At 38.2% G+C, this 22131-nt stretch overlaps 2 protein-coding genes across 5 annotated transcripts; one reads left to right on the plus strand and one right to left on the minus strand.

Moving 5' to 3' along the window:
• Positions 1-210: 210 nt before the first annotated feature.
• LOC307004681 (zinc finger protein 862-like) lies at positions 211-12189 on the plus strand. Of its 4 annotated transcripts, XR_013799101.1 has the most exons (9): positions 211-884; positions 1069-1169; positions 1264-1391; positions 1485-1715; positions 1883-2171; positions 2268-2500; positions 2613-2740; positions 2869-3625; positions 11945-12189. XR_013799101.1 is itself a non-coding variant. In XM_079624076.1 (8 exons), the coding sequence occupies exons 1-8, from the start codon at positions 662-664 to the stop codon at positions 3264-3266; spliced, it is 1731 nt and encodes a 576-aa protein (XP_079480202.1). In that variant the 5' UTR covers positions 211-661; the 3' UTR covers positions 3267-3716. The 4 variants fall into 4 exon arrangements, 3 of the variants coding, with proteins under 3 accessions (XP_079480202.1, XP_079480204.1, XP_079480203.1); XM_079624076.1 differs by lacking the exon at positions 11945-12189 and having other exon boundaries at positions 2869-3716; XM_079624078.1 differs by lacking the exon at positions 11945-12189 and having other exon boundaries at positions 2618-2740; positions 2869-2988.
• Positions 6725-11956, minus strand: LOC307004682 (piggyBac transposable element-derived protein 4-like). The gene is made up of 2 exons (XM_079624079.1): positions 9545-11956; positions 6725-9361 (listed from the first exon to the last, which is right to left on the minus strand). The coding sequence occupies exons 1-2, from the start codon at positions 9559-9561 to the stop codon at positions 7765-7767; spliced, it is 1614 nt and encodes a 537-aa protein (XP_079480205.1). The 5' UTR covers positions 9562-11956; the 3' UTR covers positions 6725-7764.
• Positions 12190-22131: the final 9942 nt, after the last annotated feature.

Consider the following 22131-nt stretch of genomic DNA (forward strand, 5'->3'; position numbering starts at 1 on the left):
GGCAGGCCGAGCTGCGAGACCGATGATCAGCGCTTGAAGCATCACGCGCCGATGCTCACAAGTCAGTGGTTAGTAACTTTTCGACTCCGGCCTCCTCTATTCCGTGTATTTCTCTGCACAGGACCCGAGCATCCCTGCCCTCATTCACCCCGGCACCGACACAGCACCATGGACACTGGATGATTCCACAACGGAAGACGCGAGCCAGGACCATACATGCCAACCCTCCCGATTTTTCCGGGAGACTCCCGAATTTCAAAGCCCCTCCCGAAAATCTCCCGGACCGACCTTTCTCCCGAATTTCTCCCGATTTCCACCCGGACAACAATATTGCTACACCATCCGTCACTGGGCGCCGTTTCAGACCGAACAATAATAAAAGTTACACCTTGAAGTCAAGCGCGGCAATCAGAACAGAAAAAGAAGCAGAAGAAGAAGGTGGAAAGGAAGAAAGAAGAGAGAGACAATGGCGAATAAAAAGAAAAAATATGCCTGCAAATTCCAAACTGAATGGAAAAAAGAATTCACCTTCATCCATGACAGCTCGAAGGGGTAGGGATATGCTGCCTGCAAATTTTGTAGATCAGACTTCTCCATTGAACACGGTGGCCGAACGGATTTAATTACTCACATAGGGTCAGAAAAGCACAAGGCTGCGGCAATGCAGCACCGGTCACAGCCCAGTATTTTGGGCCACCTTTCTAAAGGTAGACCTGATGGTGTTATTTATGCCGAGACAAAGATGGCTATGCTGTTAGCTACAAGCAACATCCCGTTCACATTTGCGGATGTTTTCAACAAATACGTGAAGAATATGTTCCCTGATTCAGATATTGCTCACCAGTACGCAAATGGAAGAACAAAGGCTACTCAAATAGTGAAAGGTGAGTGTATATAAAATAATACTGTTTTCTAAGAGTTAGGGTTGAGACTTGTCCCTTCATAATACAGATTTGTCCCGTATTTTAAGATTGAATTGTTAAAGATTATTAATTCTTTCAGAAGTAAGCAGCAAGTACAGCACAGTTAGTTGAAAAAGTGTGTTTTCATTACTGTGTACTTTTATAGGTGCCATTGCCCCGGAATTGGACAGGGAAGTGATCAAACTGTGCCAAGACCAACCCTTTGGTCTGATGTGTGATGAAAGCACAAGCAGAAACACAGATAAAGTATGCATTTTGTATTTACACTACTCTTGTAAGTAATTTGTGGCTGCTGTCAGTGAAAATTGCTCTCTAAATATATTCCTATTATTGTTTAAAGGAGTTTGTAATATTGGCCAGGGTTTGCGATCCGAAAACTCAGGAGGTGGTGACGAGGTTCCTGTACATGCCAGTGTGCAACATTGGCACAGCAGAGAACCTCTTTCAGTCACTGAACACAGTGCTAAGGTAAAATTAAAGTCACTAAGTCCATGTGAATACATTATAATATGTTTGGAGACAGACAACTAATAAGTAATGTTGTACTTTGTTTGTTCCTAGTGACAGAAAAATTGACTGGAAAAACGTTGTGGCATTTAATAGTGATAATGCCAGTGTCATGAAGGGGAAGCACAATTCTGTTGTCAGCCGAATTAAAGACATGCAGCCATCCCTAATTGACATGGGATGCATCTGTCATCTGGTCCAGCTGGCCACAGGATGTGGCATTAGGGCTCTACACCAGCCTATTGAAGAAATCCTCAGCAGCATATATGCTCACTTTGACATAAGGTACGCATATTGATATTCCGCCCGGCCGTTACACTTGCACATAAGTTAAAAGAGAGCCTCTGTGCCACAATTTGATATTTATTGGATGTCATTTTGGTTCCCTGGCTTTTCATTATTTAACTATTTCTTTCCTGTTGTTTTTATTTTTTTACCTTTCTCAACTTTAGTGCCAAACGTTGTGAAATCTTCAAAGAGTTTGTGGAGTTCACAGACTCAGAGACTCTGAAGATACTCCGATATTGTGCAACCAGGTGGCTCAGCTTGCTGACTTGCATAAAACGGGTGCTCAACCAGTGGGATGCACTGCAGGCATATTTTTCTAGTCATGAGGATGTGGAGAAGCCTGGCAAAGTGAAGATGCTGGCAGAGCATTTAACCAGCAAGAAGACAAAGTTCTTCTTCCTCTTCCTCTCCCAGGTTCTGAAACCACTGGCAGAGTTCAATGTTATGTTTCAGGTCAGCCAGCCTATCAAAAGATAAACTTAAATAATTATAATAAATAATGCTGATATCATCATTTTTCATAACTGATCATCCATCATGTGTTTCTAGGCTGAAGGAGTGATGATTCATAGGCTGCACCAGGAGATGACCAGCTTGGTGAGACGATTCATGGGAAGATTTCTCCCTGCCAGCCTTATTGCTGACGTCCCACTGAAGGACATCAAGTTCAAGGAGGCCAACCTACAGTTTCCAGACAAAGAACTCTTTCTTGGAGCAGCTGCACAAACCTTCTTGGAGGACAACATGGATGAACTTTCCTCTTCTGTGCCAATGATGATAAAGTAAACATTATGATTATTGTGTTATCCAAATCAGCTAACATCTTAAGAGCTAACAAACTGACATCCCATACAATGCCTGTACTTTTTTATGTGATCACTGATCATGTGTCAGAGCAGTGAGAGACTTCTTTGTAGCTGTGACCACAAAGATGATGACTGCATTCCCCCTCGACAACATCATCCTCCAAAACCTGACCGTGTTGGACCCAGAGTCACGACATCAATTTTCTCCAAATTCAGGTGCATCCCCTTTTTTAAATGACGTGGTAGTTGTTTAATATTCAATCAGACGTTACAGATGATAATAACAAAGAAAACAATTATATCCCCAGCTCATTTGTGCTTAATTTGCGCATTTTCATTTGCAGTTATTGAGTTAGGGAGAAGTCTACCGCAGCTGCGGTTGGACCTGGATAGCCTTAGGGAAGAAGTAGTGGAGTACCAGGTGCTTGGCAGGGAAGATATTCCTCAGGAAGCAAGAATCGACAGGTTTTGGGCCATGCTAGGGAGAGATGGAAGATTCCAGAATCTGGTGCATTTAATGAAGGCACTTTTGTGTGTGCCACACAGCAATGCATCATCAGAGAGGGTGTTCAGCATGGTTAGAAAGATAGTGACAGAGAATAAAACAAAGATTGACAATTCAACCCTTAACTCACTCCTTTCCTGCAAATTGAATTTCACAGGTGCTGCTCATAGCTATGCTCCTTCAAGGGCTGTGCAACTGGCTGCGAAGCATTGCACCTTCAAATACAACCATAAGTAGAGTAGTGTTGTTGTTCTCGTACAAATACATACAAAATATATACATACAATACATATTTATATATAGTGTACTATAGTGTATAGTGTACTGTAGTGTACTAAAAAATGGTCTATTTAATTTGTAAAATAAATGAAAAATGAATTACATATTTCTTTGCGTTTGTGTGTGTATATGAACCCTATGCACTAAATGAATGGTTAATGTCATGGTGTAATGAACAGAGACTGCTCTTTGTAAATAATTGGAATCTGTTTTGGGAGCGACCTAGGCTCTACCGTGCTGATGGCCTGCACCCCAGCAGAATCGGAGCGGCTGTTCTGTCGGACAACATCTCCAAGACGTTACACACCATATGACTAGTAAGTCAAAGTCCAAATCACATTCTTTGCTGTCCCAAATTAATTGATATAAGTACCAGTGTAGAACACTTTATAGAAACTGTGTCTATTCCTCGTTTAGTGACCCCAAACAATAAATCTACTGTAGGATCTAAGAAAAATCTAATTGGGATTAAACCAGAAAATCTCAATATTAGTGAACAAAAACAATTTCTAAAGCTAGGTCTTCTATTATTGTAAATGAAATGGTCACTGATAATAGCTTCGATGTACTCTGCCTTACTGAAACCTGGCTTAAATCGAATGATTATTTCGGTCTTAATGAGTCCACTCCACCAGGATACGGTTATAAGCATGAGCCCCGTCTGATTGGTCGTGGCGGCGGTGTTGCAACAATCTATAGAGATATTCTTAATGTTACTCAGAAAACGGGCCACAGGTTTAATTCGTTTGAAGTACTTGTGCTAAATGTTACGCTCCTAGATGTAAGAAAGAAATCCCTATTATCTCTAGCCTTGGCTACTGTATATAGACCGCCAGGGCCTTACGCTGATTTCCTAAAAGAGTTTGCAGATTTTCTCTCAGATCTATTGGTCAATGTCGATAAGGCAATAATTGTTGGAGATTTCAACATACACGTTGATAACACAAATGATGCGTTAGGGGCTGCGTTTACAGATTTATTAAACTCCTTTGGGGTCAAGCAAAACGTTAGTGGTCCCACTCATCGTCTTAATCATACTCTAGATTTAATTATATCATATGGAACCGATCCAACCGATATAGATATTATACCGCAAAGTGATGATGTCACTGATCATTACATGGAAACTTGCATACTACGTACGGCTGAAATGTGTCATGTTGCGCCGCGTTATCGACCAGGCAGAACAATCCTTCCAACTACTATAGATAGATTCTTGAATAGCTTACCTGATCTATCTCAGCTTCTCAGTGAACCCAAACAAACAGATGAGCTAGAGGAAATGACTAGCAGTATGAGCACCATTTTCTCTAGTACATTAGAAATTGTTGCACCAATTAGATTAAAAAAGGTTAGAGAGAAAACTAAAGCACCATGGTACAACAGTGCTATGCATGTTATCAAGAGAGAAACTCGTAACTTAGAGCGCAAATGGAAACAAACAAATTTAGAGGTCTTTAGAATCGCGTGGAAAGACAGTATGTCACGTTATAAAAAGGCTCTAAAAGCAGCCAGGGCTGAGCATCTCCGCAAACTAATAGAAAATAACCAAAACAATCCAAGGTTTTTATTTAACACTGTGGCTAGATTAACAAATAAACAGACATCACCTGAACAAAATATTCCGTTACATTTTAATAGTAATGATTTCATGAATTTCTTCACTGAGAAAATATAAAGCATCAGAAACACAATTGTAAATGTACAATCTTTGACAGCGTCTTATGATTCAGCCTCAATTATCGCCCCTCAAGAACAACTACAGTGCTTTACAACTATAGGACAGGAAGAGCTAAATAAACTTATCACTGCATCTAAACCAACAACATGTTTATTAGATCCTATACCCACTAAACTACTGAAAGAAGTGTTACCTGTAGTGGAAGAGCCTCTTCTCAATATTATTAACTCGTCTCTATCTTTAGGTCACGTTCCAAAAACGTTCAAGCTGGCAGTTATAAAACCTCTTATTAAGAAACCACAATTAGATCCAAATAACCTAGCAAATTACAGACCCATTTCAAATCTTCCATTTATGTCTAAAATACTAGAAAAAGTTGTGTCCGCTCAACTGTGCTCTTTCTTGCAAGAAAACGATATCTATGAAAAGTTTCAGTCTGGATTCAGGCCACATCATAGCACAGAAACTGCGCTGGTGAAAATTACAAATGATTTACTTTTAGCTTCTGACCAAGGCTGTATCTCAATACTAGTTTTACTCGATCTTAGTGCTGCGTTTGACACTATAGATCATAAAATACTCTTAGATCGACTTCAAAATTACACTGGTGTTCAGGGACAGGCATTAAGCTGGTTTAGATCGTACCTATCAGAACATTACCATTTTGTCCATTTAAATGGGGAAAAATATATAGATAACATCAGTAAATTATGGAGTGCCGCAGGGATCTGTATTAGGCCCCCTGCTATTCTCAATTTATATGCTGCCACTTGGTAATATTATAAGAAAACATGGAATAAGTTTCCACTGTTATGCTGATGACACTCAATTATATATTTCATCAAGACCAGATGATAACACTAAATTATCTAAAATGACAGAGTGTGTTAACCCTCAGGGGTCTGAGGGGTTTTTGGGGCCCTTGAGATGTTTTGACATGCCCTGACATTTGTGCTTATTTCAGCTACTTACAACATACCTTTGGCCAACACATAATTATGCTGTATTGCAGCACAAACTCTGCTACAATAATATGTGAGCAAAATGAAAGTAGCATGTTTGCATTTCATAGAAAAAAAATATTATGCGTGGTTAGTAAGTTCTGGAAAAAAAATTGTCACTGCAATGAGCCCATATAACTCATACTGAATAGTTTGGCACAAGACTTTTGAGTTACCATTCTTGTAGGCTAGAATGTTTACTACAAAATGATGTGAAAATCATTCTGATCACTCTTTCACAAAACAACAATATAATGATTTACACTTTGCAAGTCAGTTTTTGTCCCAGCACTGCTTTATGCGTAGGGGTGTTGATGGCCATGAATATGAATGAGGGGAGACAATAGACACTCCCCCATCAATGGCTAATGCCCCATCACAGTGCTGTGAGGCAGAGAGGAGAATCTGAGAATGAGAGGACATTCAAAGGTTTTGTTTTTAAATCTGTTTTTATTGTAATTCCTCTATGTGGAGGAACTAAATGTTGTGCCTTACAAGACCACAGTGCTACCGTACATATATAAACATATAGTACCAGTCAAACGTTTGGACACATTACCATTTTTAATATTTTTGGAAGAAGGCTGCATTTATTTGATAAAAAAATACAGAAACAACAGTAATATTGTGAAATATTATTACAATTTAAAATAATGATTTTCTATTTTAATATACTTTAAAATATAATTAATTTCTTTGATCAAAGCTGAATTTTCAGCATCATTACTCCAGTCTTCAGTGTCACATGATCCTTCAGAAATCAGTATAATATCCTGATTTGATAATCAGGTATTATCAATGTTGGAAACCGTTGTGCTGCTTAATATTTTTTTTATACCCTGTGATATTTTTTTCAGGATTCACTGATTAAAAAGAACAGCATTTATTCAAAATAGAAATCTTTCCTAACAATATAAGTCATTACTATCACTTAACACATCCTTTCAAAAAAAGAAAGAAAGGTAGTGTAGCCTATACTGTTACAATAGATTTTAAATAAATGCTGGTCTTTAATATTTACTATCACAGGTTATAAAAACACTGAAAAAAAAAATCATCATATCAGAATGATTTCTGAAGGATCATGTGACAGTAAAGACTGAAGTAATGATGAATCACAGAAATTAATAACATTTTAAAATATACAGTTAGGCTATTTTAAATTATAATACTATTTTACAATATAACTGTTTTTTTTCTTGAGTTGATGAGCATAAGAGACTTCTTCTAAAAACCTAAAAAATGTTTGCAAACTTTTGACGGATACCTATATAAAATTCTACATATACCTATATAACCTATATAGACATAACCTATATATAACTGTATAAGCTATAAATACTTTACATAAAACTTAAAAATTTACACATGAAACAACATGTGGTGGTAAAGAAGACCGTGTACATATGGATAGATGAGATTTCCATTACACAAGAGTAGATGTTAACACTTCATACTGATTTGCAACCACAATCTCTGAACCACAATTTCTAACGCCACAATCTCAACGCACCCATGACCATACGTCACCCGTTGACTAAGGCTGTCGAAGCCCCACTGTCGTCGCTAAAGCAGGTTCAGTGGCAACGGTTCAGTATGGCGGGCAGTTTGTAAAAAGACCACCCACCCACCTCTGCGTAACCTACTCGCTCACAGTGTTGCGGCTGCTCATAAAAGGAAAATGTCCAAGATGGAGGGGAGAGGGACACAGATGATTTTTGCAGCCTGATGGTTAGTGGAAGGTGGTCAGCAGAGCACACACATCTGAACAGTGTCACACATTGTTATGCCACTCTTGAAAACAGTTCCTGTTCAACTGAAGACATAAGTGAACATTGCATGTCTGGCATTTCCATGGTGTTAAATTCCTTTTACCACGCACTGCTTTGCAATGCACACATTCACGGCGACCAACTGTGGCAACATCCCTGTCATCTGATGTCAGCTCAGCTCCTGGAACCGGTACATGGTCACTATAGGTCTGTTTTGGTGCTGTTTTCTGTGACACACCACAGAGCTCTGTGATAAGTTGCTCCATAAACTCTTTATGGGACAAGTTACCATGTAGTTCTTTGTGCACAATGAAAGAGTTGGTGGAAGCAATGTCCAAGAAGTGTAGAAAGATCTTTCTGTACCACTTCATTGTTTTGTGTTGTGCAGTGTAGTACTGCAACAGCTGATCAGACAGGTCAACACCCCCCATGTGTTTGTTGTATGCAGTCACAGGTGCAGGACATGGAAATGTCTTTGTCCTCCATATATCTTGTGTTTTCACCCTCCTCTGCGCAGTGTCTCCTGTATAAGCAGGATGGATGGTGGAGCAGACAGATACCTCTCGTGTGTCCATCCACTTCACAAATAAGAGAGGTCCACCCCGAATCCACCTGATGGATCCCCAGGCAGATTTTTTAGAGAGTGAATTAGTTGCATCACGTGGGCAATCCTTCCTGTTCTCCCTGTAAGTTCCACATGCACCAAATTTCATTGCAAACAAGTCTTTTAGGAGCTTTGGACTTGTATAAAAATTGTCCATGTACACATGGTACCCAGAACCCAAAAATGTGTGGTCCAAAAGAGATGTTACAGCATCATATGACAGTCCATGGCCTGTGGGAAAGTTGTTCTTTCCTGTGTACACAGAAAAGTCCACAGTGTATCCGTTCGATGAGTCTGCAAGAACAAACAACTTGAATCCCCACCTGGTTGGCTTGGCTTTCATGTACTGTGTCATACCCGTGTGTGCTTTGCATGCCACCATTCTTTCATCCACAGCTAAGATTCTTTTAGGATGATAGATGGCTTTACAAGCATGACGGATAGTGTCCATGAGAGGTTTGACCCTGAAAAGACGGTCATGTTCAGGTGTGCCCCTCTTTCTGTCATTATCTGCATCTGCATCTGGGTGACTCATGTGCACAATCCATGAAATGGTGCGGTATCTGTCCCTGGACATAACTGTAGCGGGAAAGGGTACGGAGAAAACACTGCTTTGCCGCCAGTAGTCCCTGATGGAGCTGACCTTCACCATGGCCATGTAAAACAGCAGCCCAATATAGCGGTACATCTCACTGATGCTGACATCGGTCCATTTATATTTGCAGCCCTTTGCAGTTGCCTTGGCAGCCTGAGCATTGGTGTTGTGGCACAGAGTTGACACAGCACTTTCTGAAAAAAATTGTTTGAAAAGACTCATGGGCGAATGGGAGTCAACAGAGGTCAGTTGCGGTCCAGTTTCCCGTGCGGGCAGGAATCGCGCAGTCTGTGGAACCATGTCAACATCAGTCTCTGTTTTCCATGACAGGGTGGACTTGGACTTGTTGCTTGCCTTGGCTCTCTTCGGGACCGGTGCTTGGACATGTTCATTGTCACATCTGTTGATAACACAATCAAAGAAACTGTACTATTATCATTATCAATCACTAATGGCCATGGATAAAAAAAAAAGACTACAGTTTTTGTAATTTCACACAAGAATAAGTAGGCCATACTTGTATATTGTGACGATGTAAACACAATTACATTTCATCAGTAAAATATTACATCTGTGCACTTACTCTGTATGATTCTCCATCGCACTGAGAACTGAACGACACCTGCGTGTCCCTCTGCGAGGTGCTGGAGAAGGAGAGCGTGATGCAGACACATTCCTAAAAAAACAAAACGAAAACTGTTAGCATACTTTATCCAAAGATGGGCAATTAATGGGTATGGACGCTTAATGCATGTATTTATCTGTTAATGGGCCATAGGACGGAGAAATATCTATTTATGGGCCATAGATCCATAAATATGGGCCTATATGGCCCATCAACACCGCGAGTGTTGATGGGCCATATCGACCGCACGCATTTACAGCATTTCAAACATTTACACATGTATTCACAATAATCTGTGGCAATATTTTAGCAAGATAACTGTCATAGGCTAACCAAAACCGAACATTTATATATAAAAATATAATGTGTACTGTCTAGTATTTAGACAGTATCACATTTTACCGGAGGCTTAAATATATTTGCACTAAATCATATTTACACCTAAGCAGATATTATCAAATAAGCTACATTAGGCCTACGCAAAATGCAGTATTTTTAGCATAATAATCTGTGTCATAAGCAAATCAAAACGGAGTGAAATATATATATACAAATATGTTTAGAGAGGAAAGGCTATCACATTGAAACAGTTTACAGTTACACGATCATATACACAGGATATTGTAAGGCAATCTTTCCTGTAAGATGTCAAAAGCTAACCAAAACTAAACATATAGTCTGAAAATTCATATGAGTTCTATATAATCAGAAAAAGAATGATATAACACTAAACAACTTACTCCAAACTTGTAACGTTATCCTCTGCGGGATCAATTCGCTCTTGAAAATGGAGCCGTTCTTCGTCTGAGTTGTAATCGTCTTCCTCTGAGGAAAAGGTGAATTCTTCCTCGCTGTCCAGAATCATCTGAAGGGCGACTTTACCGGAGAAGCGTGCCATCCTCAAAACGCGATGAACTATCCGTGATTCCGACGAAGACACTGCGTGTTTTATGGCATTGATCGGGGGGCGTGTGCGAGGCATTTATTACCATGTGAATAGCGCCGGGGGGCGTGGTTGCCTCAGCTCATTAAAAATAATGAAGGGAGAACTAAAAACTGCGCCTCTCGTTGGTTTCAAACGGATTACATAAACCAAGAATATGTGTTTTTTTAAATAAATTACTTCATTTAAAAGAAGAGAATTCTAGCTTCATAAAGACATATGTCTCGTTCCTGAGTGACAAGTATTCGCGGAGTTACAGTTCATTTTCGGACGCGTTTCAGAATGGACGTCCCTGACAGAGAGAAGGCAGAACGCACATCTATTTTTCTTTATTTGGCGAAAGACACAACACTTTGTTTTTATTGCGAGTATACAGAAAAAAAATTGAAACTTAACTGGATCGAATGATGTAAAACACTTAAATGTAAGATCAAAACCAACAGAGTATTTTGAATCTCTTTTGCACTGATAAGAAAAAAAGCTAGCAGATCACGCCGGCGTGATTGCCGACCCCAGGGGGTTAAAGATATAAAATATTGGATGACGTGTAATTTTCTTCTATTAAATTCAGATAAAACGGAGGTATTACTGATTGGTCCAAAAAACTGCCCACAAAACCTCTTACAATACAACCTTAATCTAGATGGACGTCCTGTTACTTTATCCTCTACAGTAAAAGACCTGGGTGTTATACTAGACCGCAACTTGTCTTTTGAAAATCATATTTCAAATGTCACAAGAACAGCCTTTTTCCACCTTAGAAACATTGCTAAGCTACGTAATATGCTATCAGTTTCTGATGCAGAAAAGTTAGTTCATGCATTCATGACCTCGAGACTAGATTACTGTAATGCTTTATTAGCTGGTTGTCCTGCATCCTCCGTAAACAAGCTACAGTTAGTCCAAAATGCAGCTGCTAGAGTTCTTACTAGGTCAAGAAAATATGATCATATAACACCAATTTTATCATCTCTACACTGGTTACCTATTAAGTTCCGTATCAATTACAAAGTATTGTTACTGACCTATAAAGCCCTAAATGGTTTAGCTCCTGTGTATTTAAGAGATCTTCTATCGCCATATAATCCATCGCGCTCTTTAAGATCGCTAAATTCGAGGCTTCTGGTCGTACCTAGGATATCTAAGTCCACTAAAGGAGGGAGGGCGTTTTCACATCTAGCTCCTAAACTCTGGAATAGCCTTCCTGATATTGTCCGAGGTTCAGACTCGCTCTCCCAGTTTAAAACTAGATTAAAGACGCATCTCTTTAGCCAAGCATTCACATGATGCATCTCATACCTTTTATACTACAGTTAAATCAGATCAAATGCATTCATATTATGAACAGCAGCTACGCTAATTATTTCCCATCTGCCTTTTTTGTTGTTATCTCGGGACGCCTGTAACTCAAATAGAGTTCGTCAGCTCCAGTTATGTATCCAGCCTCTCATGGAGACTTCAGATGCCCCAACGCCTGTGATGAGACGACTCGACGCCTGTGAAGAGACGACCCAACGCCGGCGATATGTTATGCCCTAAATTTTATGATTAACTAACTGTATTTTTGTATGTATATTTTTGAAATGCATTTTCTGTAAAGCTGCTTTGAAACAATATGTATTGTGAAAAGCGCTATACAAATAAACTTGAATTGAATTGAATTATTCTAAAATATAGAGGGTATTAGAGTTTAAAAAAAGAAAAAAAAGGTTTTGTAAAACCGGTGTTAAACGAAACCTTATGATCACGGAAACTTCTCAATAATGATTGGCCATAGTTGTGTTGACCTGATCAGACCTTGTGGCATTCCACAACTAAAATTATAAGCTCCGCATTTAGAGCAAAACCTGCTGCAGCAGCCACAGGAGTGTGTGATGGCCAATGGGTGTGACTGAGTATGAATAGAGTGAGAGATTGTGTTTGAAGAGACACTGAGGCAAATCAATTATTTTGCCAATACAGCTGTATTTAAAATTTAATATGTGGGCCCACAGGGCAAACTCTGCCCAATAAAATAATGACCATGGATGAATTTGATTAAATTTCCTGGTTTAAAACTGTAGTGGCAATAGGAAAAAATTAAGTAAAAACAGTGCCACATCTTGCGCAGCGTATAACACATCTGACTTTCCTTTCAGAATATCATGATGGAGCATAACAAATCTGACTTTCTTTTCAGCATATCATGATGGAGCTGATTAATATAATAATAAATAATGTCTTGTAACTTTTGTCTTGTAGCAAAGTGGGTTGAGTGTTGTCCAAGATGAATAGTGTGCTGATAGTGGGACTCAAAACAATGTGATACGTTTTGAATTGACTAATTGTAAAAAGTACATTTGAAATTGAATGTGAGAAAAAATGTAAAGAAGGTGCAAATATGAAGATTAAAAGCCAAATTTATGAAAAATAAAATAAATATATGGGTTCAAGCCCTGCTGCTAATGAAAGGAAACCACTCAGCCCACATGAACATTCTACAGGTAACACCAAGGAGGACAATGGGCCAGATGAGCAGATGATTTAATATATGTTGTTGTCACTAACAGAAATAATTAAGATTTCATTCACAGATGACAGTAGCTCACTTCCAGGAAGGTTTCTGGGATGATTCTAACAAAGACCCAGTGACTGTGTAATCTCAAAAGAGGCTTGTGCATTGATCAGCAAAGTGACATTTAAGTCCATGCCTCTCAACTTAAAATACACCAACAAGCCTCAACCCCCTCGACAACAGAAAGTGAGGGATCAAGGACATGCTGGCAATGATCTTCCCTTGCAAATGAGAGGAAAAAAACCCATTGCAGCAACTCACAAAGATCAACATGAATGGAAAAAGGAGACAAACTTGACCAGAATCACAGGAATGAAAAGTTGCAGAATGTGGGAAATTCACAAGGAGTTGTGCAAAGAAGAGAATCAACAGAGTGAAAGAGATGAGTACAAGTTCAGACAATACTCAACATCAACCAAACTTTTCTAAAAATGTAATGTTAAAGCCCTTGAATATTTAGTAGCAACCTAATAATAACCCCACCAGGAAAAAAGGATTGAAGAGAAAAAATATATGGTATGATGATAAAATGAATGGTAACGACTAATTCACGAAATGTACATAGCATAATGGGAATTAAGACAATTCATGAAGGAAAATAAAAAATAGAACTAAAAGACATTTTAAAATAGATCCAAACGGGTACTCTGTCATGACAGAAATAACAGGAAGCAGTTGCAGGTACTCAATGTTTAATGGTAGGACAAACTCTGAACAGTACACAGCGAAGACAGGGAGGCGGCGACTCAGGCTCGTGCAGGGACTCGATGGTCTGTGAAGAGCTGGCGCGGTGAGAGGTGATGATCCAAAAGCCCGGTGAAGAGGTGAGGAAACACAGACAGGAAACTCGGGAACAGGAACACACACACACACACACACACACACACACACACACACACACACACACACACACACACACACACACACACACACACACACACACACACACACACACACACACACACACACACACACACACACACACACACACACACACACACACACACACACACACGGACGATCGCGGGACACGGCCAGACCCCAGCAACAATGACAAACAATCCGACACTGGAACAGAGAACGAGGTGAGTATTTATGGGAGAGGAAATAAGCCACAGCTGTGAATGATGATGATGATGATGACGATCAGCTGGAGCGCTGAACAAACACGTGAGTGGGACAACGCCCACTCACACATAAACAAACAAAGACACGAGAAGAGGACAAAGAAGAGGCAATGCATTCAACAACCGTGACATACTCAGATGCAACTTGTCAATACAGGGGTATACCTAATTAGTTTAAGGCTACAGTTGAAATTAAACCAAGTATTAAGACTGGCTATTAACAAATATTCGATTTCAACTTTAATTCATAAGATTATGTTATGATTCAATATGCTATTGACAAAATAAAATATTAAGTAGTGGTGATAGAACGACAAACTCAATTGGAAGTTATTCGAATTCAAGCAGGCTCGTACAAACAATCTATGGTACCAGAGGAGGGTCAAAAAGATATTTGACATTCACATGAAGGACAGATTGTTACACCAACAACACTTTTGAATATTTTCAATCCAGATGCGCATGGTTTTGACCAATGCGCAAGGGGGGAATAAGGAGAGATTAAGGAAAAGGAGAGATTAAGAATGTGAATTTTTTAAGAATGTGAAATTTGTGCCAAAAAACAAAGTTAAGAAAGGAACAGCGACACAAGTTAAGAAAGGAACAGCAACACAAATAGGCGAGAAGGACTATTAAAACAATTGATAATGGATTATGTGGACATGATAGAGACGGGTAAAGGCAATGATATTAGCAGAGGAGGGGCAGATGCAGAAATGAGATTTCCTTAGATTTGAAATGCTATCAGAAATAAGTTCAGATAATGGGTTAGCAGTTATTCCAAGAATATTGAAGATTAAAATTAATTGTATACGAACACTTAAATTACACACAAGGAAGTTTTAATAATAATAAAGTTATAATGCTGTTATAAAAACCTTTAGATGGTTAGATTTATTTAAATATACAGAAAAAAGAAATGTACATATAATGAATATGTAAGGTAGTGGAAAAGTTATTTTTTAGAGTTATTTTTTATAATTGTCTAATGAGTTTATTGAATGACTTTTATGAGGTAAATGTAACATTGCTCTAAAGCTTTCTTAGTTTGAGTGATTACATGGGATATAATTAGTTTATTCATGATAGTTTATTTAGAAATTAGTAGAAAGGAAGAAAAGGTATTCAGTTAAGAACCGCTTGAACTGAGGGGCTACAATGAGCGAGATTAAAAATGTCAAAATGGTATTTTTTGTTTAAATTTGGTAATAAAATAGACAGAATTTAAAATATGAAACTTTATAACAAAGCGATTTAAAGGATAGAAGGTGCACTAAAATGTTCTGTTCGTTCATCACCTAAAAATGATTGACTAAAAGATGGATTCTTCAAATTTAAGAATTGATATTCCTTCATAAAAATAAGAAGCAATTAAAAATGAGAAATAGGTATTTAACCCAGCCCTATCAAAATTCATAAGGATCACTCAAAACAAAAATGATTTATTATAAATCAGCAGAGATTTACTGTAATGCATTGTCTGCGTTAGGAGGAAAAACAATTGCATGAGAATGACTTATGTTTGAAGATCAGTGTTGCACTTTTACCAAATAATACTGCGCAGGGAGGAACATTTAGAGAATACAGGATTAAGTAAAAAAAAGTTTAAGAGCAAAAAGTTAAGGAAAACTTGATTTGAAGTTTGGGGAATTATGAGCATGGTTTGCTAAATTAGGAATGTTTTCTGAAGTTACAATATTGAAAGGTGGTTATTATTCTGTTGTGTACTTCCCATAGTAAGATCACTAGTTGTCAAAAATCACTGTTAAACAAATGGAAATGCTGAAATATCAAGATAATGGAAACTAATTTAAGAGGGCAACCACATGATATATTATTAAGATTGGGCTTATAAACCAAATTAAAATTTACAAAAAGTGGATGTTGATTCAAGTACCTCAAATGAGGATGAGGAAGATGATTGATGAGCCAGACCCTGGGAGTCTAGGTCGAAGAGGATATCTACACCGCAAGAACACTTTTAAATGTATAAGGGATTTTTATGTTTGACATACTCTACTGTGACAATAACAGGCAATGCTGAACCAATTTTATAACAATGTTTTATTTATGTTTTGTTTTATTAGGGAGAATTCAAAGTCTTTTACATTCTCCATTGAATGAAAAAAAAGAAAACACAACTGAAAGAAAGATAAATATATGGAGAGAGATGTTTGGCTCGAATGCTCCTCCCGAGTGTGGTGACATAATCTAGTCATTGGAAAAGAGACTGGGTGACTTGATTTAGTCACTAGTTAGCATAAGTGAGGGGGCTGGATTTTGAAACTACACTCTGGAAAAGAATACTAAAAGTGGGGCTTAGATAAGCCCCAGAGGAGGGAATGTTGAAGATTTTATTATTTAGAAAATAAGTAATTCAGCTATATATGTGTACACCATTATTTCCTCTGTGTGTGTCTTTGGTTTGACTTTTGGGGGCTTAAAGAAAGGTCAGAATGCTGATGCAAGCAGATAATTCTATTTGAGTGTGTCACATGGTGTAAGACCCCTGGCCAAAATATCTATAGGATGTATGACCATTTTTGGAGGCGATGTAGTATATATGTGAAAAGCTAACCGATGTTCGGGAGTCATCTCCTGCAGGGTCTCCATGGGAGGTTGCTCGGCTTTGTTTTGTTAAATAAAGTCTACAATATTTCTGGCATCAAAAATCTCTGAGAAGTGATTTCACAGAAAGATTGAAACCACAACACTATCGGCGCTGACGACACAATTTTAAAAGAGTTCACCTCATCAGTTGGCTCATCGAATCGAGGTGCCGCGTCCGGTCACCCGACAATGCTCGGAAAATGGGCAAAAACAGCCAACAATATTACAAAAAAGAACACATTCTATAGGCTGCCCTTAGGTCGCCCACACATAAGAAATAAACGAACAAAAATAAACTTGAATCACACACAAAATATATATGGATAATATACCCAGGACACTCAAATCAATAAGAAGAATATAAACCACACAACAACAATCAACTCACAGAGAAATCAAATAATGTTACAAGGAAACAAACTGCAGAGAAGAATGGTGACAGTTAGGTGGCTGATCCAGCATTTGGACGCCACTGGAGGCGTTTGATTCAAATTTGTTGCTCACAGCAGTTAATTAATGATAAAAACATTACCCCAACAGCCCACAATCATCGGTCCAGCTGATGGAGTGCGTTCAACACCATGAACATAAACAAAATAGATGAGGGGTCAAGCACAGCGCGTCGACACGTGAACTGAAGCGGAGTTAATGATGCTCGTCTGCCAGTTTAAATAGAGCAGACAAACTCGTACGGTCCAGTCTCATTTAAACCCTGGAAACAGGATACAGTCACTGTGACAAGCGGTGATGTCAAAACCGGCAGCAAAACAATGCAGACAGCAAAAGGAACATCCGCACAGAAGTTTAGATGAACCCAGAGCCCACTGTAACGTCCCCTTGCATGTTGGCCCGCACCTTAATATAAAACATAACACAAAGTATAAATTTGGCCAGCCCGGCTACTAGCAATCATATGTTCGTCAACTGTTAAACATACCTGTAGTACGACTCACACTGTCACGGTTCATGAATTCACTGATTCCTTCGTGTCTCGTGTATTTGTTGTTCTGTGTGTATGGGTGTGTGTGTGTGGGCGTTACCGCTCATTTGGATCGTCAGCGCGCCAGCTGATCTCATTACCCGCACCAGCTGCTGTCAATTCACTCTGCTATATCAACTCATCGGACTCTTCTCTCTTTGTCAGATCGTTGTGTGGTGTTCTCTGTGTGTGTTCATCGTGTTCCTGTCTGCAGTCCTGGTCTCAGTTCGGTTTGTGTTCCTGTTTGGCGTCTCTGTGGATTGTCTCGTCTGGATGTTCACCTGCACTGGATTCACCATCACCACCTTCACCGTCACGCTGATCATCTGGTCCCTGCGCCACTAGCCCACCCGTGAACCTGGACTTTGATCTGTCTCTCAATTACATTTAATAAAGAGTTACTTGCATCTTTGCTTCCGCTCGTGTTTCATGACACACACGTCACAGAAACTGCTGTGTATTAAACACGCATCAAATAGACGGCAATCCCACAAAGTTCCCCTGTCCAACCTTTAACCCTCTGGGGTCTGAGGGGTTTTTGGGGCCCTTGAGATGTTTTGACATGCCCTGACATTTGTGCTTATCTCAGCTACTTACAACATACCTTTGGCCAACACATAATTATGCTGTATTCAGCACAAACTCTGCTACAATAATATGTGAGCAAAATGGAAGTTACATGTTTGCATTTTATAGAAAAAAAATATTATGCGTGGTTAGTAAGTTTTGGGAAAAAATGTGTCACTGCAATGAGCCCATATAACTCATACTGAATAGTTTGGCACAAGACTTTTGAGTTACCATTCTTGTAGGCTAGATTGTTTACTACAAAATTATGTGAAAATCATTCTGATCACTCTTTCACAAAACAACAATATAACGATTTAAACTTTGTAAGTCAGTTTTTGTGCCAGCACTGCTTTATGCGTAGGGGTGTTGATGGCCATGAATATGAATGAGGGGAGACAATAGACACTCCCCCAATGGCTAATGCCCCATCACGGTGCTGTGAGGCAGAGAGGAGAATCTGAGAATGAGAAGAGATTCAAAGGTTTTGTTTTTCAATCTGTTTTTATTGTAATTCCTCTATGTGGAGGAACTAAATGTTGTGCATCACAAGACCACAGTGCTACCGTACATATATAAACATATAGTACCAGTCAAACGTTTGGACACATTACCATTTTTATATTTTTGAAAGAAGGCTGCATTTATTTTATAAAAAATACAGAAACAACAGTAATATTGTGAAATATTATTACAATTTAAAATAATGATTTTCTATTTTATTATACTTTAAAATATAATTTATTTCTTTGATCAAAGCTGAATTTTCAGCATCCTTACTCCAGTCTTCAGTGTCACATGATCCTTCAGAAATCAGAAATCATTCTAATATCATGATTTGATAATCAGGTATTATCAATGTTGGAAACCGTTGTGCTGCTTAATATTTTTTTATAACCTGTGATACTTTTTTCAGGATTCACTGATTAAAAAGAAAAGCATTTATTCAAAATAGAAATATTTCCTAACAATATAACTTAACACATCCTTTCAAAAAAAGAAAGAAAGGTAGTGTATACTGTTACAAACAGACTCATGGGCGAATGCGAGTCAACAGAGCTCAGTTGCGGTCCAGTTTCCCGTGCGGGCAGGAATCGCACAGTCTGTGCAACCATGTCAACATCAGTCTCGGTTTTCCATGACAGGGTGGACTTGGACCTGTTGCTTGTTTGCCGTGGCTCTCTTCGGGACCGGTGCTTGGACATGTTCATTGTCACATCTGTTGATAACACAATCAAAGAAACTGTATTATTATCATCATCAATCACTAATGGCCATGGATTAAAAAAAAGACAACCGTTTTTGTAATTTCACACAAGAATAGGTAGGCCCTACTTGTATATTATGACGATGTAAACACAATTACATTTCATCAGTAAAATATTACTTCTGTGCACTTACTATCATTCTCGATTGAGAACTGAACGACACCTGCGTGTCCCTCTGCTGGAGAAGGAGATCGTGATGCAAACACATTCCTAAAATAATAAAAACAACTGTGTTAGCATACATTATCCAAAGATGGGCGATAAATGGGTATGGACGCACAATGCATGTAGTCTATATATCTGTTAATGGCCCATAGGACGGAGAAATATCTATTTATGGGCCATAGATCGCATCACCGCGAGCTGTTGATGGCCATATAGACCGCACGCATTTAGAGCATTTCAAACATTTACACATGTATTCACAATCATCTGTGGCAATATTTTAGCAAGATAAGTGTCATAGGCTAACCAAAAACGAACATTTATATATAAAAATATGTCTAGTATTTTTTAGGCCTATCACATTTTACCGGAGGCTGAAATATATTTGCACGAAATCATATTTACACCTAAGCAGATATTCGCAAATAAGCTACATTACGCAAAAGTCAGTATTTTTAGCATGAAAATCAGTGTCATAAGCTAAGTGAAATATAATACAAATATGTTTAGAGAGTAATATCACATTGAAACAGTTTACATGACCATATACAAATGTTAGGGATATTGTAAGGCAATCTTTCCTGTAAGATGTCAAAAGCTAACCAAAACTAAGCAAAATATAGTCTGAAAATTCATATGAGTTCTATATAATCAGAAAAAGAATTATATAACACTAAACAACTTACTCGAACTTGTATCCTCTGTGGGATCAATTCGCTCTTTAAAATGCAGCCGTTCTCCGTCTGAGATGTGATCTTTCTCTGAGGAAAAGGTGAATTCTTCCTCGCTGTCCAGAATCATCTGGAGGACGACTTTACCGGAGAAGCGTGCCATCCTCTAAAGGCGGGCGTACACGGTGCGAATTCTGACGGTCGGAAGATCGTAAGACCACGCTCACTTTACGAGTGAGTTTATCCGAAAATCGTATGGACGCAGTCCAGATTGCTTTGGAGATTGCTTTCTTTGTGGCAGCAATAGCTTGCGAATGAATGAAAAAGAAAAGAAAAAGGAGGGAATGGCAAAGATTTTGATTGAAGATCAGAGAACAGCATGGACTTTCTGTTCTTCAAAAACAACTTGAGGTGAGTGTATTTCTGTGAATGCATCACTGATGTGGTCGTGGAAGTTACGGGAAAGTATACTACAATCATAGCGTGTCACGCAAGTTTGTAACGTCCTTTGTATATTTAAACCCCAATTTAATTGCTGGATAGTTAGGTTAGTTAGGCTATAACATTACGTGCTGTAATTGCTGGCCAAATGTTTGTATTAAATACGGAATAGCCTACATATCAATCTGTATGCGGAATACGTATATAGTAGCCTATATATGGTATGCCTATCACTACAATGTGAATGGACTTGCATAAAATGCAATGTGTGTAGCCTAATTGACGAACTTATTCTACAGATGAATGAATTGCGGGGCTTCAGGGAAATGTTACGGGTGACTGTAAATGATTTCTACGAGTTACTGTCCCTGGTTGAGCCTTTCATTACCAAGAAAAACACAGTCATGAGGAGGAGCATTAGTGCCAGAGACAGATTGTCAGTGACATTGGGGTTTCTGGCCACAGGTAAGTTTGTAACATGTATAAAAAGTATGTATATATATATATATATATATATATATATATATATATATATATATATATATATATATATATATATATATATGTATGTATGTGTGTATATATATATATATATATATATATATATATATATATACATAATTTATTTATTTAGTAGATAGATCAATACAAACTTATTTTTTTTATAATTGACTTTATCAGTATGTGTATGAAATGTGTTGTACAAATGAATTACCTTTGCCCCATATTCAAATAAATGTCCTTTACTCCTGTTTATTTATTGTAGGAGAGTCCTTTAAGTCACTTGGCTTTCAGTTTCGGATGGGAAGCACGACCATTGGTAGGATTGTAGAAGAAACATGCGACGCTCTACACCGCACTATGAAGAAGGATTATTTGAAGGTTCGCAATCGTATGCAAAAATTTTTTTTTATTAATATTCGTAATAGAAAACTTGACAAAGTATTGCCCGATTATTTTCAATATAAAATGAAATGCCACTATTACACTTATTTCAAGGGTAACACTTTACATTAAAGTTTAATTTGTTAACAGTAGCTAAAAATACTTCTAAAACTATTGATTTTAGTTTTATCATTCATTTACTAAGACATTACAATCCAATGTTGTATTTGTTAACATTAATGCACAGATCGAATACATAAAAACAATTACATTTTTACTAACATTAATAAACATTGTAAAAAATGTATTGTTCACTGTTAGTTCATGTTAGCTAA

This window comes from Phoxinus phoxinus, assembly GCF_949152265.1.
Source record: "Phoxinus phoxinus genome assembly, chromosome: 9".
In the NCBI taxonomy this organism is placed as follows: domain Eukaryota; kingdom Metazoa; phylum Chordata; class Actinopteri; order Cypriniformes; family Leuciscidae; genus Phoxinus; species Phoxinus phoxinus.